Source organism: Ostrinia furnacalis, unplaced genomic scaffold (assembly GCF_004193835.3).
Source record: "Ostrinia furnacalis isolate ACB-3 unplaced genomic scaffold, ASM419383v2 OfSCF3322, whole genome shotgun sequence".
Lineage (NCBI taxonomy): Eukaryota > Metazoa > Arthropoda > Insecta > Lepidoptera > Crambidae > Ostrinia > Ostrinia furnacalis.
This window is the reverse complement of record NW_021133561.1, coordinates 15,169-40,390: the sequence shown is the minus strand read 5'-3', so window position 1 is coordinate 40,390 and position 25,222 is coordinate 15,169. Positions and strand designations below refer to the sequence as shown.

Below are 25,222 nucleotides of genomic sequence, written 5' to 3'. Positions count from 1 at the left end.
AAAATATTCTATTAAAAAATAGAATAATCACAATAAAAACATTAGGAAATGTTTCAATAAAATATATTTGAATTGACTGAGCAAAAAGCGCCATCTATTGCAAATTAATTCTAAATCACGCCAATAGATGTCGCTAGTGGTATCCAAAATCAGAATATTGAGAAGAAATATTAATTTGTGAAAAAACAGCAAAAATTGCAACGTTACAATATATCAAATACACCGTCCAATTCAAAATTATCAAAGTTAAACACCACATTGTACAACACTAGATTGTTTACTCAACAACTCATTAATTTGCTAATCTATAGCTCGTTTATAAATAGACACTCTCTTAACAACACTGTACATTGCTACTTAGTTTTTATGCAATATCAACCCTTAGCATTATGTCCACAATGTTCACAATCACTGATGTATGATAACATTAGAATTTTCTTAGAAAACAAGAAATATATTATTTATTGTGATGTTACAAATAATAAATGTTTCTTAGTGTCACTGTATTGTATAAGTGCTCCGTTCAAGACGAAAGGCGACGCGAGAACAGATATAGGCACATAATTAAATTAAAGCGCTCACCGAGTGATAGTACTCGGTACGATATCGGTTAATGTAATGGGTTGTAATTTTCTCGCCACCATATTCATTTATCTATTATTTAATTCTGGCAACACTGATCTGGATAGCATGAACAATTAAGAAATTATTTCGTTGCGAAGAACCACTGTTTAAGGTGGAATGGAGTTTTGTCTCTTTTCATTGCAGCTACCATTTTGGCTGAAATTCTACTGTTTAATTTTGTATTTAGAAAGTTGCAGAACGATTTTAAGCTTAGGCGCACACTACAGACTTTTAGTCGGCCGATAGTCGGGCCCGATTCTAATTTGTATGAAGAATCGGCCGATCCAACGTGCGCACTTTCATACATCTCCATACTGATTAACAGCCCGACTCAACTATCGGGCAACTAAAAATCGGTGGTCTGCGCCTAGGTTTAAATGTATGATAATAAATACTTGTCATATTCAAATGTTACGTAAATACCTTGTTTGATATGTGATTGGGAATTCGTTGGTCCTTGGTACACGCCATTGACGGGATTTACTGTATTCTGTAAAACAAACAGCATGTCAAACATTGATATTTTATTAATAATCGTGTTATCAGTGATAAATAATTACGAATTTCGTGATAATTGCTGTAATATAATCAATATTGGGTGTGTAATACATCATTGAGATAACGCACTTGAGTATATTATGAATAAACATAATATGCAATTATAGCATGTGTTGAGGAAGGTTCAATTTTTGGTGCAAAATAGTGACGTGACTACGTGACGATATTTTCCAATCAAATAACTTCCAATCAAATAACCTTAGATAAAGTAAGGAGCATTTGATCGGAAAATCATGAATTATGTGATTCATAATAGTGTGTAAAAATATAATAAAGTGAGCATAATATATAATAGCGTCAACTGTACCTTAGCTATTTGAAGAAGCACTATGGAATGTTTAATGTTATCCAACATTGCCTGCAAACAAAAAATAACGGTCTATGACTACGCTGAAATTAATCGCAATTTGCAGTTAAAATAGCCCATTAACATTTACACATAAAATACAATTTTATCATTTTTTCTTTTAAATTATAATTTAAAAGACTGTTAAATAATATGAAGCGTATAAAGTGTCTTCTATACGAAACGTTTATTTGTATGGGGATGGTCGAGTATTTCTGTTGTTTAGGCTTTGTTACAGGTTTGAATACGTATTTGCACCATTATTTCCTTACATTAATTTATCACACTTACATTGGAGTGATCTAAAATTACTTGTCCTTTACTCTTTTCATGAGGATCAGCTAGTTCCGATACTCGCGTGTTCATTTTCTGAAACAAACAAAATGCAATAAGCTGGATCAATAGATTCAAAGTGATCTCTCGATGATGTCATAATTTTGTAGTCGAAAACTCGAAATACTGACAAATGGCTAGAAGATATCGGCGAATCCCAAAGTGTCTCCATGCGGAAATCAGCTCGATCAAGATTTGTAAGACTATCCATGCCAGTGTCATGAGGTCCCCCATTGACAATGTCACAGAGCCACCAACACCAGTGAAGACGCGATTGACGCTAACGCGTTGTTGGCTCCCTTAATCGATACTAGCTCAATTATGTATGATCTGCAGGTAAGCGCATTGAAGAAGCGGCGCTCCGGCGCTTTAGGTCGCTGTCATTGACGCAATATCTTTAACGCATTCACCCATCGCTCTCACTATCTAGCTGACTCTCTCACAGACACTAGCTCGATCATGATCTGTAGATAGCTGCTTCAGAGATGCGGCGCTCTAGGTTTCCAAGTCGATGGCGCAGGGACGGCATAGACCACGATCAGCGCTCGCGCCGGCCATGCCGCGATATCGTGTCTTCCAACGCGCGCACCCACCGCGCTCTGATAGTCGTGACGCGATATCTTCAACGCATTCACCCATCGTTCTTTCTCCCTTACCGATACTAGCTCGATCATGATCTGCAGGTAGGCGTCTGCTTCAGAGGCATAGACCGCGACCAGCGTTCGCGCCGGCCGTGCCGCGATATCGTGTCTTTTAAAGCGCGCACCCACCGCTCTCACCAGTGGCAACGCGTTATCTTTAACGCATTCACCGATCGCTCTTTCTCCCTTACCGATACTAGCTCGATCATGATCTGCAGGTAGGCGTCTGCTTCAGAGATGCGGCGCTCCAGGTCGCCATGTCGATGACGCGGGGCGGGCATAGACCGCGACCAGCGCTCGCGCCGTCCGTGCCGCGATATCGTGTCTTCTAAAGCGCGCACCCACCGCGCTCTGATAGTCGTGACGCGATATCTTTAACGCATTCACCCATCGCTCTTTCTCCCTTACCGATACTAGCTCGATCATGATCTGCAGGTAGGCGTCTGCTTCAGAGATGCGGCGCTCCAGGTCGCCATGTCGATGACGCGGGGCGGGCATAGACCGCGACCAGCGCTCGCGCCGGCCGTGCCGCGATATCGTGTCTTCTAAAGCGCGCACCCACCGCGCTCTGATAGTCGTGACGTGATATCTTTAACGCATTCACTCATCGCTCTCGCTCTTGCTTCCTTACCGACACTAGCTCGATCATGATCTGCAGGTAGGCGTCTGCTTCAGAGATGCGGCGCTCCAAGTCTCCATGTCGATGGCGAGGGGCCGGCATAGACCGCGACCAGCGCTCGCGCCGGCCGTGCCGCGATATCGTGTCTTCTAAAGCGCGCACCCACCGTTCTCGCTCTGAACCGTCTCTGGCCTGGAACAACCACCAATATTTTTATTATAATTAAGATGACGGTTTGATTATGAATGTTGAATAATTTATGCGACAAATACTATACAGATTGATTGGATTGGACATTGATCCGTTTGTATTAGTTAGGACTAAAGCATCGTCGTCGTCTGATAATGATTTTAGAACTACTATTACTACAGATTTCCTTCTAATGGCAACAATAAAGGAATTACCGAAATCAGCTTGTCTCCAATTACTTAAATGCTGCTTCAGTTAATCATAGTAGATTAGAGCGATCATCTAAAGTACCGACCTGACTTTATTGAACATAATCCGAACTTCAAATGAATGTTTTAAGTTCTATTGATTCAATGAAGAGTCGCAACATTTCTTTTACCCGCTTTCACGTATGATGTTATTTGTATCTCAAGCGACAATCAAATTCATCCAAAACACATACACGCCTCAAATGACTCGCATTGCTTGGAATGAAGTGATTTCTTAAAAGTTCACCTGTTTTGTTTAAATTGACAACAACCATTTCATCGAATTGTTTCGTACAGAAACGTATGTGTTACGTAAGTAAAAGTACTTATTTTGGAGACAAGTGAAATAAAAAAATCAAAGCTATATTGACAGAGATAATTTTATGGCCATAATGCACGCAGAACTGACGGCTGATGGGGCAGCTAGGTTCTGGAGTTGAGTGAGTGGAAATCACCACACCGGGAATCCACCCACAAGGTGGACCGACGACATCGTAAAAGTAGCAGGAAGGCGCTGGACGCGGACCGCTACCAACCGGGCAACATGTAAAGCATTGGGGGAGGCCTATGTTCAGCAGTGGACATCCTATGGCTGAGATGATGATGATGATGAATGCATAATGACAATTTCTTTAAACCAATCAAGCTCTCATATCGAGCGAGATACGTTTTGTCTAGATTCTTATATTGAAAGATACGGCATAGAGAGGAGTTGTGTCAGAAGTATGTAGTACACTGGAGTCGGCGGTCGGTACAGCAATTTAATAATATTCGTAACAATGCGGTATTTGTTATATTTCTAGGGATCACACAATGGTCGGAAGCAAGCTGGCAGTTCGACTAATGAAGTTGATATCGACTTGTTTACACAATGAACGTATAATACAATAAGGACAGCAGAAAGAAAGACGGAATTGAACTGTGCCAAAGTAGGTAGGTTCTTTGGCACAGTTAGTCAAGATTCGGCAGCTTGAATTAGTCCAATTTTCAGAAATAAAGATGATTTCTTAAGTCTGTAAAGGCTTTGGTTCCGTTGAACCATGTCTGAAGGATCAGGTGACGAATAAAAATCGTCACCACCATGTTGTAACAGCCCCAAAGAGAGAGAAGAAGAAGAAAAAACCAATAAATAGCGAAGATAGGAATAAATAGTGGTCACCCTGAATTTACAGATTTACCTTTATCAAAATAAAACTAACCGGCCATTTTGTTCTGTGGATACTTTTGTTGGACTTTTATTTTGTCTTCGATAGCAGTTTTGAAATACAACTGTCCTTATTAGAGTCCATTTAGTTAGGTAATAGCCTGGCTGGCAGGCAGGCTAAGGCTATGGTCGTAGAATCATCACGAATTACATGGAAGTGGAACGTCTTGTGATCGATCTTGATTGATGGTGAAGGTAGAGCCGTCTACTACAATGTTATGTCTTGTATAACACAGATAATTGTGACCAAATGCAGTCATAATAGGGTTAGACAGAGAATTGTGACCAAATGCAGTCATAATAGACAGTGTCTTGGTTATAGAAGCATCACGAATTACACATACCTGAAAATGGAAGGTGTGATCGACCGTGATAGTGAATGTGGAGTAGTCTTCTTTACCTTGAATAACGGAGACGGTGACCGATGTAGTCACGATAGGGTATTGCAACATGCGAAAAATAGTGTATTGTCATAGAGTTTTCAAGAATTACACATACCTGGAAGTGGAACGTCTTGTGGTCGACCGTGATAGTGAAGGTTGATTCATTTCATCTACTGTGCCATTGATAACACAGATATTGTGACCACAGAAAATCGATGTGTCTATTATAAAAAAGTCTGAAAAAGTTGACAGTCTATCATCGAAGAGTCTTCAAAAATTACACATACTTGGAAGTGGAACGTCTTGTGATCGACCGTGATAGTGAAGGTGGAATAGTCTTCTTTACCTTGAATAACGGAGACGGTGACCAATGCAGTCACGATAGGGTCAACATGCGAAAAATAGTGTATTGTCATAGTTTGCAAGAATTACACGTACCTGGAAGTGGAACGTCTTGTGGTCGACCGTGATAGTGAAGGTTGATTCATTTCATCTACTGTGCCATGGATAACACAGATATTGTGACCACAGAAAATCGATGTGTCTATTATAAAAAAAAGTCTGAAAAAGTAGACAGTCTATCATCGAAGTCTTCAAAAATTACACATACCTGGAAGTGGAACGTCTTGTGATCGACCGTGATAGTGAAGGTGGAGTCGTCTTCGTCGTCGATGCCGATGACAGCCGCCCGCAGTCTGACGCAGCCGCGGCGCACTCCTCGCATCATCTTCTCTTTTGACTGGAAAGATAGAGAGGAAATATTAATTAATAAGTTTGTCGCATATTTTGGAGAATGCCTGTGTCTAAGGTCTAATGATACATGTGCCTAATAACGCCCGTATTCACAAATATTACTATGAGGTCTCACAGTGCGCGTGAATGCACAGGGTGACATACGAACCAATCACAGAGCTCTATTCAACATTGTGCGTTCGATTTGCTGCTTCACTTAAGCAAGCATCGTTTGTGAATACGGGTGAAATATCTGAGGTTAGGTTTCAATCTATGATAAGGGGTGTGCAAGCGTTGGCAAAAAATTCACGTCTTGTAAAAATATCTTTACTTGTAGTATACCAAAAAAGTTTTGCTTCAAAACAAGTAAAGTTACCTTTTTAAATTATTTTCACATTAAAAATAACAAGGACAGCCATTGAATCGTCAAATAACAGCGCGTGCGCATAAAACAAAATCGCTAATCAACCGTTCAATTGTCCTTTTGAATTTTAAATATGTACACACAAACTTACATTATATATGTAAATATCTTTGATTTTACAGGATGATCTGAATGATTTGTTTGATAGTCGTATTCACGACAGTGAAATTAAATAAATATGAAATAGTTACAATTGTTATGCCTCTTTTAATATCGCTAGGGATGTACGGCCGCGTGATCCTGCAAACCATTTTGATAATATTTGTCTTTTTCATTTAAAAGTGCAGCACTTCTACGGGACTGTGTGTGTGATGTTGATTATTAAAAAAGTTTATCTAAATTCATTCTTTACTGTCCTGCAAACTATAAAGTTGTCACAAAGCCCATGACAAATAAAATCGAATTGAATGCATCAAAAGGAATCAGACTGTAGATTGTTTTGTAAATTCTATCGTCCACATTTTACATGCAGGTTTAGGGCCAGTTAGAATTTGAACTCGTGACGTGAAGTGAAATCGCAAATATTTGAGGATTTTGAAGTTAACATGGACGCCATTCGTCGAGCTTACAATATCGTATTTTATGAGAGAGCAGGTAATAAATTTGTACTTATAAAAGCTTCCTTTTTGCCAAAATTTTAACATAATTTTACTGTGCGGGACTTTTTTCGGCAGACCCATGTATTTGGGCCTTCTTTACCAACGACTTCATTTCGTGATCAGTGATATATTATTACGAATTCCTCAAAATCTTACACGTAAGTTAAACTTCTGGAATTTACAGAATTTGTTAGACCTTCTACAACCGTACATTCCAATTAGTATAGGCATTTTTAGTAATATTGTCTGCAAAGCTTGAAAGCCAATATTCTCAACTTTATTTGCTTATTTTACCCGAAGATTTCGCCATCCAACATCTTTATAAACAAAGACAAAAGCGATCTTCCACAAACACTTCTCCAATAAAATTTGTAGTTAGTTGCTTGACATTTGCAACTCCAGTGGTGATAATTCAGCGCTAACCGAGGTGGCATTTAACTGAACGGACGCTACAATTGCTGACCGGGGAGTTAAGGGGTTTCAGTTTATGTCACAGAAAATTAGGGTTTGGCTTCGTCGCTTCTGCTATTTCACTTTTCAGAATACTTGTCATAAAAAGTTATAAAGGAGCTTTTCTTATTCATTCATAACATTTGACGTCTAGAACTCCAGTTAATGTAGAGTCCACTCTACATTAACAAATAACCCTCCTTCTGGCACAGTCGGGTACAAATGTTTCAAGTCATTACTTCACCTCGGAAAACTTTACCGAACATTAGACCTCCCTTTCCATACACACTTCGCAATATTCCACACCAGCAGTCATTTGTTAAAACCTTTTTTTTCTTCTGCATAACTTTGCAACTATGCAACCGAGTTCCTCTCACCGACATTTTGCTTTGTTACAAAACACTTAGGTGAATTCAATGACGTTTTGAATTTATGCTTTAATTTAGAGGTGTCCAAGTTGTCAGATCGAGACTGAGATATGGATTTGGTCCAATTCCGCCGACCGATATAGACGTCTGTCTCTCTTACAATTTTTGTGAGTGACAAAGACGGATATAGTTGACACATCGAAATTGATTTGCAAAGTAGCGTCGGTTCACGATGGGTTAATTCATTCCGATTATTGACCGATAAGGAAACAATAGTGTGCAGATATAGAACGGTTCTAGTGACCCGCGATGATATAACATCAAGTCATACCGGAAGGTTTCAATTTGAATAATAAGTATTAAATTTTACAGTAATATTATTTTTTAAGTATGCTGTTTCATATTAGTCGCCGTAGTATTTGAAATAATATCATATAGTACAGTATAATAGTTTACAAGCCTTGTTTTTATTGTAGAGATACTATGTAATAAAATAATGCACTTTTTTTTATAAAAAATATTATACAATTTGAACACCGAAATAACCTGACGATATTTACCTCGTGTCTATTTAAGGTTCGAATTAATCATTTGGAATTGACATTATTAAGCCGAAATAGGATCCGATATTTGACTTCCCAGAGGTCCTAGAGCACAACAAAGAAAGGTCAAAGTATCAAAGTAATACAAGATCCCTATTCATTACCATTTCATTTTGCAAAGAGCCTGTTGCCTTTAAACGTGAAAAAGCTGTTTGGCCTCTTGATGGATTAGTCAGGCTCAGGTCTCATTGTAAAATGTATTTTCCTTTCAATAACATCTAGCGAAGCTATACAGTAGATATTATAACCACAGAATAATAATAAGTATAACACGGAAAGTGTAACTTAAGAGTTAAGGAACTGGGAAAACAAAGACACCAAAAGGGAATTACGACAAAAAAGCTTCCGCAAAAGTTCGCGAAAAGTTTTCACGACTATTTCTATATCTAGTCCTCACTATTACAGTTGTATAGCTAAGTATAGAGCTATAGAGTGAAGAAAAAGCTTATTTGATAATGGTTAATAGTACTGGAGAAATTTCCAAAATCGCAACGAAAATAAGAAGAAATAGAACGAGTAAGAACAACTTTCATCCAACCAGATACAATGCTGATGACTGTCGCAGCGACATCAAAATTTTAATGGTTATAAAAACAGATAAATCACGGAATATTAGCTCCCATCCTGAGAATTACGCTTGACCATATTATAATGAATTATGCAACAAAAAAACTAGGTCGAACTGAACGTGATATAGTTTATCTCAGCTGCAATTTGGACACAATCCCTCTAACGAGTTGCATGGTCTAAATCACGAATTGTAAAGATAACAACAAAAAGAACATTTCTAGATCACATTATGACCTTGGAGGCAAAATGTAACATACAATCATAGCTAATTTTGATTGTCTGCTGATAACAAATGTCTTCGATTAGTTCTAATGCCATTTATAATGCCTAGGTTGAATGTGGTTCAGACAAGATATATTGATCTGATACAAACACTATTAAGTTATTGAATATTAGCGAATTGCCTTGCAGTATTCAACAGTGTTCAACAGTGTGGCTGCAATGATGATGATGATGTCCAGAAAAAAACTTGGCGGTTTTGAATTTATCTAGGATGGATTCAGTGCTTGGATATGATTCGTTACTTCGTTAGTCCAAATATTATCTAAGATTCGAGTCCATTGAAGCAACTAAAGATAATTATAAAATCTTTTCAGATCCCCGTGTCAAGGACTGGTTCCTGATGACGTCACCGTGGCCAGTAGCGTCGATCATAGCAACATACTTGGTTTTCATCAAAGTTATCCTGCCCAGGTTCATGAGGAACCGAAGGGCGTACGAACTGAGGACCATCATCAAGTGGTACAATGTGGTGCAGATTGTAGCCAATGCCATTGTTACTTGGGGGGTAAGTTGCACTACATATTACTATAAGGGTTTAAGGGTAATAAAATTAGGCGAGATACTTTAGACTCGGTCAACGTCAGGTCATTTATTCCCCACTGCAGTCTCCTTTCCTTTCGTCTCCATTGTACCAGCGTCTCTAATTTACCAGAGGCAAATGGAGGATTGCTTTGACTCCCCACATTGGCCAGACGGGTTGGAGAGGACTGACGTTCGCAAATAAAAATTGGGATATGGAACGACGAATTCAAAATGACAGTCATGGCAACAAAACAACTTGATACTTTATCGATATCATGTATCCACATTTAACGTGCATATCTCTTTGCCGTTTCGATATTAATATCATTCTCATTATAATAGCTTTACAATCTGATTGTCGAAATAGAACAATCTGAGAAGTGTCGAAATAGAACGACTGGTCCTGCGCTGCCCGCATACACATACCCGATTTTATATTTTTAATGATGATTTACTTAAATAGACGCAAATTCAGATAAAACATATAAACATTTGTAAAGATGCGTACAATGAAAAATTGTAGAGCACACAGGCACAGCTAAATCCACACATTTTCTTTTATAAAATATTAATTACATTATATACTTTAAATAACAGATAGCCTGGATTGCGTTTCATTGTATATTTTTATTGTGTGAAGTAACCAGCTGATTAACCAGTTTGTTTTGCGTTAAAACAAATATGGGTAAAAATATTGTACAAGAGAATGCATTTATTTTACGCCAAATATGTGTCACACAGTACTCTACTTACAGTAAGAAAATTTTAAACTTCTAGTCCGGGGATTAAGACCGGGTTAGTCTCATGTTTACGAAATAAGCGCTCCTAATAGAAATAATGGACTCCAGTCTTGCAGAAGAGTCGACTCTTAACTTGGATAGTAATTAAACTGCTCATATAAAGCATTCATCCATAGGTATTCAAATAACCGAGATTTTATGATGTTGATCGCAAACATTTCTAAAGTGACATTTTCAGCCACAAATGTTTTATTTTACGCAATCCTACGATTTCGCCCGTATTCACAAACATTACCTACTATGAGGTCTCACAGAGCAGTGAAAAGTGTCACACACGAACCAATCAAAGAGCTCTATTCAACGCTGTGCGTTCGATTAGCTGCTTCACTTAAGAAAGCATCGTTTGTTAATACGGGTGTTTGTCTTCACGCACTTTTGTTTTCTTGGTTATAACTAGTTAGGCTGGGATGATAAAAAAAACTGTTCAGCAGTTTGGCAAATTAGAATTAAAAAAAAAACCGACGTAACTTTTATAAGACAATAAATTAAAAATAAAAAGAGAATGGCGACTCAACCAACATTTTCCGTTAAAGTCTATCAGCGCCAAAATCATTGCAAAATCAACAGAAACTCAAATACGACTCAAAGCAATTGATGGAGAGGGTACACAGCACAAAGCCGAATTGTGGAGGGCTCTCTTTCCCTCCTCAGTCCCCCTTTGTGCCGAAATAATGGATCGCTGCTTTACGGAACAACTTTGTTATGTAACGGCAACGCTATTCTTGAAATTGAAACCTTTGGATATTGATTTGATACATACGAATCGGATTGATGCTAAATCTTCTGGCAACTTCAAAGAATTTACAATTGCATCAGACCTATAATAACATCCTGGATGAAAACATTAGGCGTATATAGAGGTAGTGGAAGAAATGGGTCCAATTCAAGAATCAGATATAGCATACAAACTTTCTCTACCGCAATCTAAAAAAATGTTTGAAGATTTTTTGGGATATGAAGTCTTACACATAGTATTATTGTCTATGCGCTTTAGCAGTAAGAAATTAAGATTAGAAAATATGCGTATGTTAAGTTTGTAAATAAATGAATGTTATGTGAAAGATCCAGACAGGTGGGGCAAAAGTACAAAAAAGCTCTAATAAATAAATTACTCGGTGAAAGACCGTTCTAAGAATATTATTCTAAATATTTACAACCAAAACATTGATAAATGCACATTTTATTGCTTTACAATCTAGACAATCATCATCATACATAAGCCACGAGTTAAAATAATTGAAGACGATTAGAAAAGTGGTAAAATTTACATAAGTGATGGATAGCCAAATAATGTAACACATCTACCTACATAATACCTAAAGAACGACTTTTAAAACAAGAAGAGGTATTATAGTATGGATGCTGTGGTGGACAGCCGCTCGGACGGGCGGAAATAACTAAGAATCCTTTGGTTTAATTAAAGGTGTATTTCTTCCAAAAATTCCAAGACGGCTATCAAAACATAAACTTAAAAACTAAAAAACAAAAGGTATCAAAAAGAAAAAAAAAGTATAAAACATAGACAAAATATCAAAAAAAGGTTAGTCCACCTATCGGTTCCCAACAGATACCTTTTTCGTCGGGCAATGCTGCGCATACCTACTGTACTCGTACTACATGGGGACGGTCTGTGGGTTACGTGGGATTCTCCCCGCCAGAAGAGCATATTGATACCTAGCCTTATCAAGCTGTAGATTCTGGCTACACCGGAGTTGCAGCGGTGGGAACGAGAGGTGGGAATAGACCCGTTAGCCTACCAAAATTTAAAAAAAGCTTACATTCAATAAACTCGAATGCTAGCCGAGCTTAAGAGGGAAGAAAGGAAAGGTATTCAAAGAATGCACGATGTCGGACTTGAACGCGACCGATAGTGCCACGCCTCATCCAGCACTTTCATATTAACCACGAATATTAGTCAGGCAGGTGACTCACGCGCAGTCGCGGATCTTTTGCAATTGTTCCAGCATTTTATTGTTGCACATTTCCCAAATTGGGCAAAGATATCGAATTCGTCATTCCTTAACTGTTTGAAAGTGACTGGAACTGAATCAGAACGAAAATTTAGACATACTATCAAAATGTATCAACAAACCATTGTCATTTTAACCACTGCCAAACACAAGACTATCCTAATGATTTCTAGATTGGCAACTATAGAAGTAATGCAAAGAAAAATACGAATATTAACATTACATTATGTACTACAGAAATAACCAATATAATTATTTTAACTAGCTAGTAATTATTATATTCAAACGTTACAGATAAGTGCTCTAATGTGAATTCACCTCAATTTTACTGTCGCTTATCGCCCGACCTTTCATTCAGAGGCTATTGCTTCAACAACATTACAATGTATTATCGCGGAAGTGAACAATTTAATTAATGCATTGTAGTGGTATCGATCGATCCTAAACTCGATTAAGATTCATAGATCAGTCGGCATCAATCTTCTGCAGAGAGCAAACGAAATAAGCTTAGAGGCATTGAATATATGAAACCATTACGGTTGAACGAACGCTCTGCTTTACTCGATCACGAGTCAAACTAAAATAAATAGATTTAAAAATGACATAAATCAAAGGGCTAAAAGGGCCATTCTCTTTTTTCGTATTCACTTTTAGAGGAAATAAATAAGGAATAATAGGAAAATCCAATTGTTCTGTCATAGTCATAATATATCCGGTTTGAAGGAGGATCAAAAAAGATATTATTCACTGGCTTATCTTGTCTTCTTTCTGCGATATTACGTATTTCGTTAGTGAATGAATCATTCAATAAACTCGCTTTATGATATACCCATTTTTGTGACATTAAAGATTTAACAATTAAATGATACGAGCGTATACAAAATGAAGCTAAAAGGTATTACCAAGGCTGGGTTGTACGATCTTACTTTAAATTTGACAAACGTCAAAAATCTGTCAAACTCCATACAAAAAACATCGGTTATCGTTATAGTAACGGCCAGCCTAACTGAAGCAAAAACGTAAAGTAACTGAAGCTTTCAATTTCTAGGCTTTTTCCTTGCATCCGTAGGTGTGAATGATAGCCTCTTCACAAGATAAATCTTGCATCACTTGTACGGAATCCCGATTAGGAGTGACACAATGCATATGGTTGGAGATTAATTACAATCCTCTGTTCTACGTGTGTCCGATTGAAAGGGCGTAATAATGAATAGTGTGGTAGAGCGAGACAATCATCACAAATGGAAATAGATTCAGTAAGAAACTTTTATGGTGTTTAGATCTGTAAGTTTGATCTTAGATTTTTTACCACTAAAAATGTTTCGTTTTGGTACTCAACAGATTTTCTGACATATTAAAGTTGAGGTGCTCTATGTAAGGTACTGTTAGGCTGGGCTTTGGTGAAGTCTTTTTAAAAAATGATAATTATTATTGCTAATAGAAATACACTGGTTGATTTTGGAAGAGGCAGCAGTCACGCACGAGTGGTAGCGAAGAACTCTATCCATCTCGGGCAAAAATTCTGATGCCGCAGGATTTTCTGGGCATCAGGGGTATTGTATACATCTGAGGGATGTAACAGTAGGTACGATACATCAAGGTATATTCTTTAAGTATTTTATGTAAAGGTTTCGATTTTGAATATAAGTAATGTCAGTAAGATTTGCAACATCATCACCAAATAAGAAGAAATAGAAATGATCGAGCTCCCAAACGTAATTAGATCAAATTATGGCACTGACATCGACCTCAATTGTGGTATAATTGGAAACGTCACACGGCTGCTATCGGTCAACGGCTCGAATCGATGTTATCTAAACACAGGGCCCGAGAACCAAACGTGTAATCGATTAGATTCGTGATTGTTGCTTTCATTGTTCGACACGGTTGGAATAATGGATTTTGGCGAATTCAATTCCATTTGAATGTACAGTAGGTTAGACGGCTGTAAATCAGACTACATTTTCATCCTTTACGTTGCACTGAAAATGTAGCTCTATATTTCGGGGAATAAGTCTAATCTTGGATTAAGATGTTTTATTTAATGGGTGGATTGGATCGACGACTTCATAAAGGTAGCAGGAAGGCGTTGGATGCAGGCCGCTACCAACCAAGCGATCTGGAAATCATTGGGGGAGGCCTATGTTCAGCAGTGGACGTCCTGTGGCTGAAAGTGATGATGCTGATGATTATCAGATCAGCCCATCAAGGCTGTAATGCATACCACTGTGATTGGCTTAAGAATCAATAAATCTCTACCAAGGGTTCTCTGTAAATACAAGCAATTAGGCAGAGCCCATCTGGCTATCGGTGACTGATTGATAAAAAAAGTTTTCTCATTTTTAAAGTAACAACAGCCTAACTTAAAATAAGGACTAAAGCCCCACTGGTAGAGCAGAAGGGCAAAAGAAAACGTGAAGAAAACCACAGAGGTTCATTGTCGACTACTTTGTACAATGGAGAAAGCGATACAAACCGGTACATTAAAATTTCCTGGAAAGCTTTTGTATAAATATTCCACTTTAGCCATAAAAGTAAAGAACATAGTCTTCTCGATCATAAGACTACGACGTTTGAAGCTCCTGTAAATCTTGCTCACGTTTCCGGTATAATGTAAGAAAATTCATGTACAGTCACGGAATGAAAAGGTTCGTCAGTTTTCAAATTGATTCCTTCAACGAATCGCGAGCACATATTACCTTTTGAAACTATGTTACAGAATAATCTCAAGTTAGAGAAAATAATCTTTAACTGTTCGTCAGTAAAGTTCAAAATTATTCAGATCAAAGTTGTTTGACGATTTATCTTGTCAAGAATATTATTATGATTGATAAACTAAAACCTTCTTGTTACCATTATTATTTCTATTAAATAAAAAAAACTACTGTCAATTGGTCAATTCATCATTGCATTGCACTGTTGGGATAGAAAAATAAACAAGCAAAACCTTATTTGTTAGCAAACGTCATATTTATTTAAATGTTAGCAGCACTATTTCTTGCACTGTTATGTTGGCAGGTTTGACTCTTACAGTAGTCAGTACATAGTGCAAGCGAAAACCGACACTAAGGTGACGAACCTTTTCATTCTGCGACTGTACCTACATTAAAATGTATCAATTTAAGTGTTTAGAAGGTTTTCAACCTGTAAAGGGATATTTTCAAGTTATTAGAAAAGTAGTTTGATCTGCAACTCTTAACACAAAAAAGCCGTCTATATGTGTCTTGAAATTTGTTTAACAAGGACTCGAAAATTCAGGAACAGCATCATAATCAAAATAACCCCTACCAACTACCAAATAGGTGCGCAACTATAAACCGATCTACTTCGCTGGCCAACTAATTGGGGAACGCAGTGTTGTGAGAGTAATTAGCCAAGTGGGCTGTTCACGACGTTTTGCCGGTCGTTACGTTATTGACGGGTAATTGGCGCGATATACGTGTAAAAGACAACCGTGAATGGAACTTTACACGTTCTGGAACGTGGAAAGTAAGATGTTATTGGGTAGTTGACACCATTAACTAATAATTCCGAAGTAACCTAAAAAGTAATTAGTTCTCAATTAACTGTAAGAAAACATTTTTTATTTCAAGTCTGTGGAAGAATATTTTGGAGAATTTTTAGTTCTGTTTAGTTAACTAATTAAATTGGTGGTGTTATAACCATGTAGTAACTAGGGTTTTAGGTTTAATATTAATACAATAAATAAGGATCAAGGCGAAAGCAGCAGTATAAACAATACTACTTACTAAGTAGGTACTCATACTGTGAAGTTTATCTATATCTACACTAAGAAGTCATGTTGTTTCTCTCACTAGCAAACGCGAGTAGAAAAACACTTTCACACATACAATATGGTTAAGCTAAAGCTCATAAATAGGAGGCTGTACCGAGGGGAGAATCATATTAATAACTAAGCGAAGCGTGTCTACAATTTACGAGAATGGATAAGAAAGTACGTCTGACTCAACACCGGTTGGTTTCCTAGAAAATGCGGTGTACGTGTGCAGACAAACAAGATAGATCTCATCTTTAGGCTGTGGCCTCAGTACAGAGCCCAGCTAAGGCACAGTTCATATACAAAAGTCAAAGAACAATCGTTCGTTCGCTCGTCTCAGCCGAATGACGTCCACTGCTGGACAACGGCCTCCTCCAAGGTTTTCCACAATGAACGGTCCTGCGCTGCCCGCATCTAGGCTCTTCCCGCGACCTTCATCAGATCGTCGGTCCACCTAGTAGGAGGCCTGCCCACGCTACGTCTTCCAGCCCGTGGTCGCCACTCGAGAACTTTTCTGCCCCAACGGCCATCGTCTCTACGAGCTATGTGCCCCGCCCTCTGCCACTTGATTTTAGCAATTCTGCGAGCTACGTCGGTCACTTTGGTTCTCCTGCGTCCAAAGTCAAAGAACAATAAGACTTCATATAACCCAAGCGACTTTTGGGGATGTAAGCCTTCTCAAGATCACCAACACCATGGTGTACTCAGCGTCAAATACACTCGGCATCAAATAAAGCGCACCTCCCGCGACAAGTACTTATCAAACGTATGCATCCCCACTTTCCACCAACATTGGTACCATTTGAAAGCCTAGTTCTAAACTTTATTTCATTAAAGGAAAGGTTTTTACCCCAAAAATGTGTCTTTACAAGGACCCAGAGTCACTTCTTAAAAAAATAGGTAGTTACGCTATAGCCATTTTTTATGAGTATAAAACTGTTAAGTTGGGATTAATCGCTATCCATCTGTTAAAGAGGACACGTGAGATCTTTATTTGGTTTTATAACCATAAAAATTGGTCTAATTGATCCCAGAGGTGAGCCCAAAGTGAGGTCTATTTTCAAGTCACATTTATGGTATATGTTAATCATTTATTTAGGAATGAAATGTATTTTTCTTTAAGGATATTTATTGGGCTTTCAAATAACACCAATATTGTTGGGGTAACCGTGATTGTGTCAGAAGAAAATCTTTAAAGTTCGCGTCGCGGAAGGTGCGGTTTATTTGATGTTGAGTGTAGTTCGTGACACCCAAAGTAGCCAAAAAGTTCGCAACACGTCTTAAGGTTGCGTTGTCAACTAATTGGCCACTTTGGATGTCGCTAGCTATTTGACGCTGACTGTACCTACAGATTGTTGTTAAAAGCAAGTTGTTTTTGCATCTTATCATTTCAGATATGTATTTTCAACTAGTTTTGGGATAAAACTATTTATTTTGATTATTAATAATGTAATTTTGACGTGTTACTTTTTCACTGCATAAGCGGATGTTTGCGACCTTATCGGTTTTTATCAGATCAGATAACAGGAAAGGACATTGTCAGAAACCGCCTTAGATTCCTGGGCACAGCAGTAAAGTATCAAAATTAATCTCTTACTTTTTGAATACTTAAATATTAATTAGATTGTAACGGACACTTGAGGATTAAAAAATGAAATAATAAAAGTATTTTATATGTATTCCATAATACTATGACGACATCCGGACATTTTAGGGCGTGGCCTGCTCCATATCCTATGAAGTTCCATAATTTGTGTCGATAAAATCTATGTAAAATCGGCACAAGGCAATGCCGTACTTCATTGTTAGGAATCCATGTAATAGTGATGTTGACTGCGGTCATCATAGACAATAAGATACCGATCTTGTAAATAAAATAAATCGTCCAAATTGCTACAGTATGACTAGATTTTAATTAAAAGTTAAAAATATATTGCACGATACTACAAGAAGCTATCTAATGTGTCCAACTGGTCGAAGGTCATGAATAAAATAAAAAGAATTGTGATCATAACACTGATATAGACAATGACAACAATATGGGATCATCTTTAATATATCTGTTACAGTTTCAAAATTCGATGAAAAATCCAATGCCGCTTAAAGTGAGAGAAATGTCTAAAGTTCTAATAGAATTGAAAGTTTTATTCTCTCAAAATGCTTATAACAATAATTGGTAATACATTTCAAATATTAAGTACCTTTATAATGTATCGATAGAACCAAAATGATATCCTCTCAGCTTGGAAAGGGAAAACCCAGGATTGGGGGAGCGTAGGGGTGTCCACTTTGAAAAAACATCGATGTTTTTTTCGATTCGATATATCGAAACTGTACATCGATTTCTTTCGATGTATTGGAAGAAAACATCGATGTTTTGTATAAATCGAGTACTTTTTAAATATTTTTTATAATCCACTAATTTAAGCATTGTAATATAAATAAACCGGCCAAGTGCGAGTCGGACTCGCGCACCGAGGGTTCCGTACCAGAAGTTAGATAGAGAGGGGGGGGGGGAACTTTTTTCCACTTTGGAAGCGTCTGTCACGCAAACTATTCGGTTTAGAAAAAAAGTATTTTAGAAACCTCGATATCATTTTTGAAGACCTATTTTATAGATACCCCACACGTATGTGTTTGATGAAAAAAAATTTTTTGAGTTTCAGTTCTAAGTATGGGGAGCCCCCAATATATATATTTTTTTTTTATTTTTGCATCAAAATCTTAATGCGGTTCACAGAATACATCTACTTACCAAGTTTCAACAGTATAGCTCTTATAATTTCGGAAAAAAATGGCTATGACATACGGACGGACAGACGGACGGACGGACGGACAGACAGACATGACGAATCTATAAGGGTTCCGTTTTTTGCCATTTGGCTACGGAACCCTAAAAACAGTAAAAGCTATACATGAGAAAAATCTTCATTATACAAGGTGTTTGGCGGAAGGTTAGACAAACTTCGTGGGTGTATATGTAAGGTCATTTTAAGAATACGAGTTCGCCCATTTGACCCTAAGTGAGCCACTTTTTTTTTAATTGATATATTTGTTTTTATTAAATTTTTCCTAAATTTGACCTGAAAACTGCTTAATTTTTTTTTCTCGCGTATTTTCAACCGCTTTTTTTTTCGATATTAATATCGAATATGTCTTTAGTCAAATAAAATAAATTTTAGATCCAAATAATGATTGAATAGCTAGTTACGAGCCGCCAAAGTTTAACAAAAGTACAAACCACGGTAAAAAATTCAATTTAGAAGTCGATTAAAAAAAATGAAGGTGATAATGGATTGCCAATAATCTTAAAAACATCTCTAGCTTCTCTTCTTTCTAATGATATATCACATGTAGTAGTTACATATTGAAATTCGTCAAAAATTCAAAGTTTATGGAAGAAAATTGAATAATAATACAAAATTTATCCGAGTGTTGCCAACATTTTTAAAATACAAGTTTGGTTGTCCGTATAAGTAAAATTTTAGTGGTCAGACTTGAGTTTTATGAAATTTTAATTGGTTATCATCGATTCGATGTTTTAACACTGGAAACTTAAAAACATCGATACATCGAGTATTTCAATAGCTTTTCAAAACATCGGATTCATTCGATGTATCGCATTGTAAACATCGATGTTTTCAATACATCGATGTATATCGAATATCCCTAGGGGAGCGCTCCAGGCAATTTTTAGNGCTTAAACCTCGCAACCGATTTTGATGAAATTTGGCATAGAGATAGTTTGAGTCCCGGGAAAGAACATAGGATAGTTTTTATCCCGGTTTTTGAAACAGGGACGCGCGCGATAAAGTTTTTCTGTGACAGACAAAATTCCACGCGGGCGAAGCCGCGGGCGGAAAGCTTAATATATATAAGGTCTCGCTGATGGTTTACAGGTTGATTATTCGAAATCATTGTTTTAGTACAATTGAATAAAGTTTCTTATTTTATTTAAATAGTTTAAACAAAAAATCTGATACGATAAGATAAGATAAGATAAATTTATTGAATAAAGACTTAGCCTAAATACAAGAAACTTAAATGGGGCTATGAAATTATTTGGTTAGTAACAATATTTTAATTAAGGTAGTATACCTAAACTAAGCAAAAATGTTTGCCTGTGTTTTAGGTATCCATACTTATTACGTAAGTTAGTGCTTATTAAACAGATATTATCCTGTTTTCGCCTCCGAGATTTATTTTACCATGTAGTACCCCTGTACGACAAGCCAATCCGCACACAATATTCAGCGTAGTAGTAGTAAAAAACAAAAGAGCGGGCAACCCCACCCCTACCACGCTGTGGGCTCGGTGTCCGAGCGGTCTCATAATACTGAAGCTGACTGAATCAAGGTGTCTGAATAAAGACACGGAGNCTTTGCAATATTAAGTCAGCTATGAAATGTATCGAAGGCGTTACTAGTGGTTCTACCTTCAGAGCACTCAATTTAATAACGGGCTTCTAAATAACTTTTGTAAAATTGAAGACTGCTTAAAGATTTCCCGGATTATTTCAGGCTTTATATCTTTTCAAAATCATAATAATACAAGACTTATGTACTAAAGACAAGTAAGCTAGAAGCTTTATAAACACTAGGCGATTGTATTTACACAACTCAAACGTGAATGGCATTCATAACTGTGACGCTGGAATCAGAATCCCACTTCAGTTCTTTTAGCTAGTGGGAACACGGCTTTACAACCGTTTGCTGGCAAAGTGTGACCTATTTTGTGGCTATCCCCTTTACTGCCACGCCAAGGCTAGCTGTTTCATAAAAGATACGACATGACGGAGTGACATTCATAAATAATGAGTGGAACTAGCGAGATGGGAACTTATTGGGACAGTTGTCCAATTTATGAAGACCCACCATAATATTTGTTGTACTAATAAAATGGCTGACAATGGTGACTGAGTGTTTCCGCCATTTCTTTTCGGCACCAGCCCATATGTTGTCCCGAAGTGGTGGTAGGGCAAGCTATTTGGGACGTGTTTAAGAGCCCTGGAAAGGTTAGGACCTTTCTTAGTACAAAATAAAAAAACCGGCCAAGTGCGAGTCGGGCTCGCGCACAAAGGGTTCCGTAGCAGCAAATATAATAAACTTATTATGTCAATTTATACACCTGGTGAATGGAGCCTAAACTCTCCCGATATTTTGCCTTGTACTTTTATGTATGAATATTAATTTTATATATGTATTTATAAATATTCCGAGCTAAAGAGGTGGCAAAAGCAATGGCAAACAAACCACAATCAATAGTATTCGGTTGTCGCTGAACACTTGGAAACTGAATACATGACTCCGATAGATACGGAAACAAGGCTTTTACATATATTTTTTGCGATTTTCCTAGAACACCAACAAGACTATCGTACACACGCAGTATTCCATTAATGTAATAAATACAACTCCAGTGCCCCACTAATCCCACGTCACCGTCATAAATTACTTGAAGGTGCGTCTCATTTTTAGGTACAGGTTCAATCAGTTCAGGGTGTTGAAATAATTCTAGCTCACGCGGTCTAAATGATGTGCACCGAAGTAACTTTTCATGAAATGCGCGAACCACATCATCTTCGATATAGTTATTATAATTCAGAATGTAGGAAAACGTATTATCTAAAGTATCCATTGTTAGATGATATACAATAAGCTTTAGAAATTTTAAAAACCTGCTACGAAACACTAAAATTTGCACCAAAAACAAAGGAATTTATATTATTGGGGGATTTATTAGTACGTGACCGGTTTAATAGCACCTATTAAACCAGTATACCTACTTACTTATTTTTTATAATAGGTACAATTCAATATTAAAAAGTCTCAACGCCAAATTCGACTTGCGAAAGAAGTAAATGGGAACGATGAAATTCTCTTAGCGCGCACAAGTGACAACGACGTCTGCCCTCACGTGTCTGCCCGTTCGGGTCGACGCGGTTAGCTATCTTATCCCCGCTCCCGCGCGAGACCACGCCCCGCAACTCACGCGCTGCAGCGCAGCGAGCGACCGATCTTCTTGAATCGATGTAATAATAATCTATAGGATTAACGCGTTTTAAAAATATTGGTTCGATGGATATGTTTAACCTATTATTACTCAACAATCACATTTGTAATATTAAACTTTATCAAATGCACAATGTATTTAAGGTACATTACTGGATAAGGATTAATGGCGTATTGCTTGAATAAGCTAATATTTCTCGTAAAAAGTACCTACATTATAAAGATTTTATATCATCGCGGATTTTAAAAGGTGTACAATACTGTAGTATATTTTTTGATCTATCTTATAAGGTTCAGCCATCGTTTTCAGTGTAAGCACAATAACTTAACCAAAATTACAGTTAAATCAACCTATCTCAAAAACTATAAGAGATACTTTGATCAAACCAAAAATCGTTGAAAGAGTTAATTAGCATGCATCACCTCTATTTTTTTTAGAATTTTATACCCCGTAGTTATAAAAATAGAGGGGGGGGGACATACTTTTTACGACTTTGAGAGCTGATATCTCAAAAACCGTTCACTTTAAGAAAAATGTTTTTTAGAAAACTTTATATCATTTTAAAAGACCTTTCCATTGATACCCCACACGGGTATGTACATCGAAAAAAAAATTTTCATCCCTCAGTTACATGTATGGGGGGCCCCACCCCCAATTCTTTTTTTTACTATTTAGTGTCATAATTTTGTAGCGGTTCATACAACACATATTCCCATCAAATTTCATCACTGTAGTACTTATAGTTTCCGAGTAAATCGGCTGTGACAGACGGACAGACGGACAGACGGACAGACGGACAGACGGACAGACGGACAGACGGACAGACGGACATGACGAAACTATAAGGGTTCCGTTTTTGCCATTTTGGCTACGGAACCCTAAAAAACTGCGACTAAATCATAATGACCTTCGCAGGCACTGACTACAAAAGTTTTATGACCGTTTTCACCATTAATCTCTAATTTTCCCATTGAAAACAAAATTCCTGTTAAGTGTTCCATAGGGATCACTTAAAAATTTGGGATTGATGGTGAAAACGGTCATTAGCCAACTCTATCCCCTATCTCTTACTATTCTTTTTTAGAATGCACAAAATGTGTACATCATTAGTACTGTAATATACTCCAAGAGTAATCGAACTGCCACGCGATAAATATAACTTGACCCGGTAGAATTATTAAGAGGCACTTATGAGTGATAAGGTGGTTGCTGTAGCGCCATCCTAGTCGCTACAAATCGTAGCCCTTGTTTACTAAACATTATGATTAGATTTACATGTTTACGAAATCGGTTTGAGAGAATTCCTGATTTGGTTCGCAAATAGCACAAAAGCAATCTGTGTCAAGTTACTGAGTCTGCTAGTGTGACGTTTGTAATGTAAGTTTTTTCATAGAGACTAAAATGAAGATGTCTTTTGAATTTCAAATTCCTATGTGCAATTGAGAATTCCAACGCTTTAAAGACACGACGCATCCAGGGCTTTTACGATCAGTGAAAGAATCAATGGTGTATCACTTTTACTTTTCTTGTACAACCTTTCTAGCACATTTGGTTTCTATAACCTTTTTAACAAAGTTATTATGTATTTCCTAACAATTTTTTTCCAGATAATGACGTCAGGCTGGACAACCACATACCACTTCGGGTGCATGCTCCCGGATTACTCAATGAAGCCTGAACCTCTAAGGATGCTGCGCTTCCTCTGGTGGACCATCATCCTCAAGCTGCTGGAGCTGTGGGAGACAGTGTTCTTCGTTCTAAGGAAGAGAGAGAGGCAGGTGTCATTCCTGCATGTATACCATCACTGCAGCACGTTGGTCATTGTGTGGTCAGCCGCCAAGTACGTTGGAGGTGAGTATCAGAGTATCAAGATCTGTCATTCGCCTTTTTCTTCTTGGAGAGGCAATGAATGGCAGAATATAGGTAAATAGCATTGCATTGTCACCATAAAAATTGTATGGTCTTTCTATTTTAGACTTGCGTGGTAAAACTTACTAACACCAACCATTAAACATGGAAGACTAAAGACATGTTTATTCTGAGTCATAAATAATAAAAATAAACTTTTTTAAAAACAAGCTTTTATTCTGAATTTCGAAAGTTTGTATCGCGCATGGAATTTATTCCTCTTTTTCTCTGTTTGCGCTACAAGCTTTCGAGATTCAGAATAAAAGCTTGTTTTTAAAAAAGTTTATTTTTATTATAATTTTATTTTACATTTTTTAGTTATATCTTAATCTCAGGACCCTGGACATTATCTAACACTAAAGTGCTCGAAAAGACAAATCCAACGAACCCAAACTCGATGAGTTTCCGCCGTTTTGTTTAGGAGTTCCTATGGCCACCTCCCGACTCCATCATCAGACCAGCTCAATGGTACCATAATATTGCATTGTCATCGTACTTACATAAGTATACCAAATTTCAGCTCAATCGGTTGAGGAGAACTGGTCTTAAATTCAGTAGCAAGATTTGTCCCACACATACTAACAAGTGAAGTCAATATAAAGCTTGTAATAAAAAGCTAAAGATAATCTTGAGATCATCACTGACGTCATTCATATGATGAAAGTCCCTTCCAGTTACGATATTAATTAAAAGCTAAGTAATTAAGGTGTCGAGACTATAAAATAAGTGTACGTTAAGCATCCACCGTAATGACCGACCTAAATGGGTCTTTAAAATTAAATATGGGTCAAACGTAATATTTTTTATGCTTATGAAAGCTAATGTTCACATATAGACGATAATGCCTGACATTAAAAATTAAATGGACGTTGTGATCGTTTAGATAAATTAACAACATCGTAGCTGTCCGGTAAAATCGGTAATTTATAAAAACGTAAGCCTCTACAGTTGTATTTGTGTTTTTATGGATTCTGGTGCTTATCCTCTGCTCTCAGAAAACATACCATCAATTCTTGGCATTTCTCTTTATCAAAATTGTCTTGATGATGATTCATCATCA

The 25,222-nt window shown here is 37.3% G+C and overlaps 2 protein-coding genes across 2 annotated transcripts; one reads left to right on the top strand and one right to left on the bottom strand.

The window, feature by feature from the left end:
- Window positions 1-997: 997 nt before the first annotated feature.
- Window positions 998-6,552, bottom strand: LOC114357674 (oxysterol-binding protein-related protein 9-like). Its single transcript, XM_028311411.1, has 6 exons — window positions 6,493-6,552; window positions 5,756-5,884; window positions 3,134-3,313; window positions 1,820-1,897; window positions 1,490-1,540; window positions 998-1,114 (listed from the first exon to the last, which is right to left on the bottom strand). Exons 1-6 carry the CDS (start codon window positions 6,550-6,552, stop codon window positions 998-1,000), a joined length of 615 nt encoding a protein of 204 aa, XP_028167212.1.
- A 233-nt stretch (window positions 6,553-6,785) lies between these two features.
- Window positions 6,786-24,185, top strand: LOC114357673 (elongation of very long chain fatty acids protein 7-like). Its single transcript, XM_028311410.1, has 3 exons — window positions 6,786-6,895; window positions 9,487-9,677; window positions 23,862-24,185. Exons 1-3 carry the CDS (start codon window positions 6,847-6,849, stop codon window positions 24,183-24,185), a joined length of 564 nt encoding a protein of 187 aa, XP_028167211.1. The 5' UTR covers window positions 6,786-6,846.
- The last annotated feature ends 1,037 nt before the right edge of the window (window positions 24,186-25,222 follow it).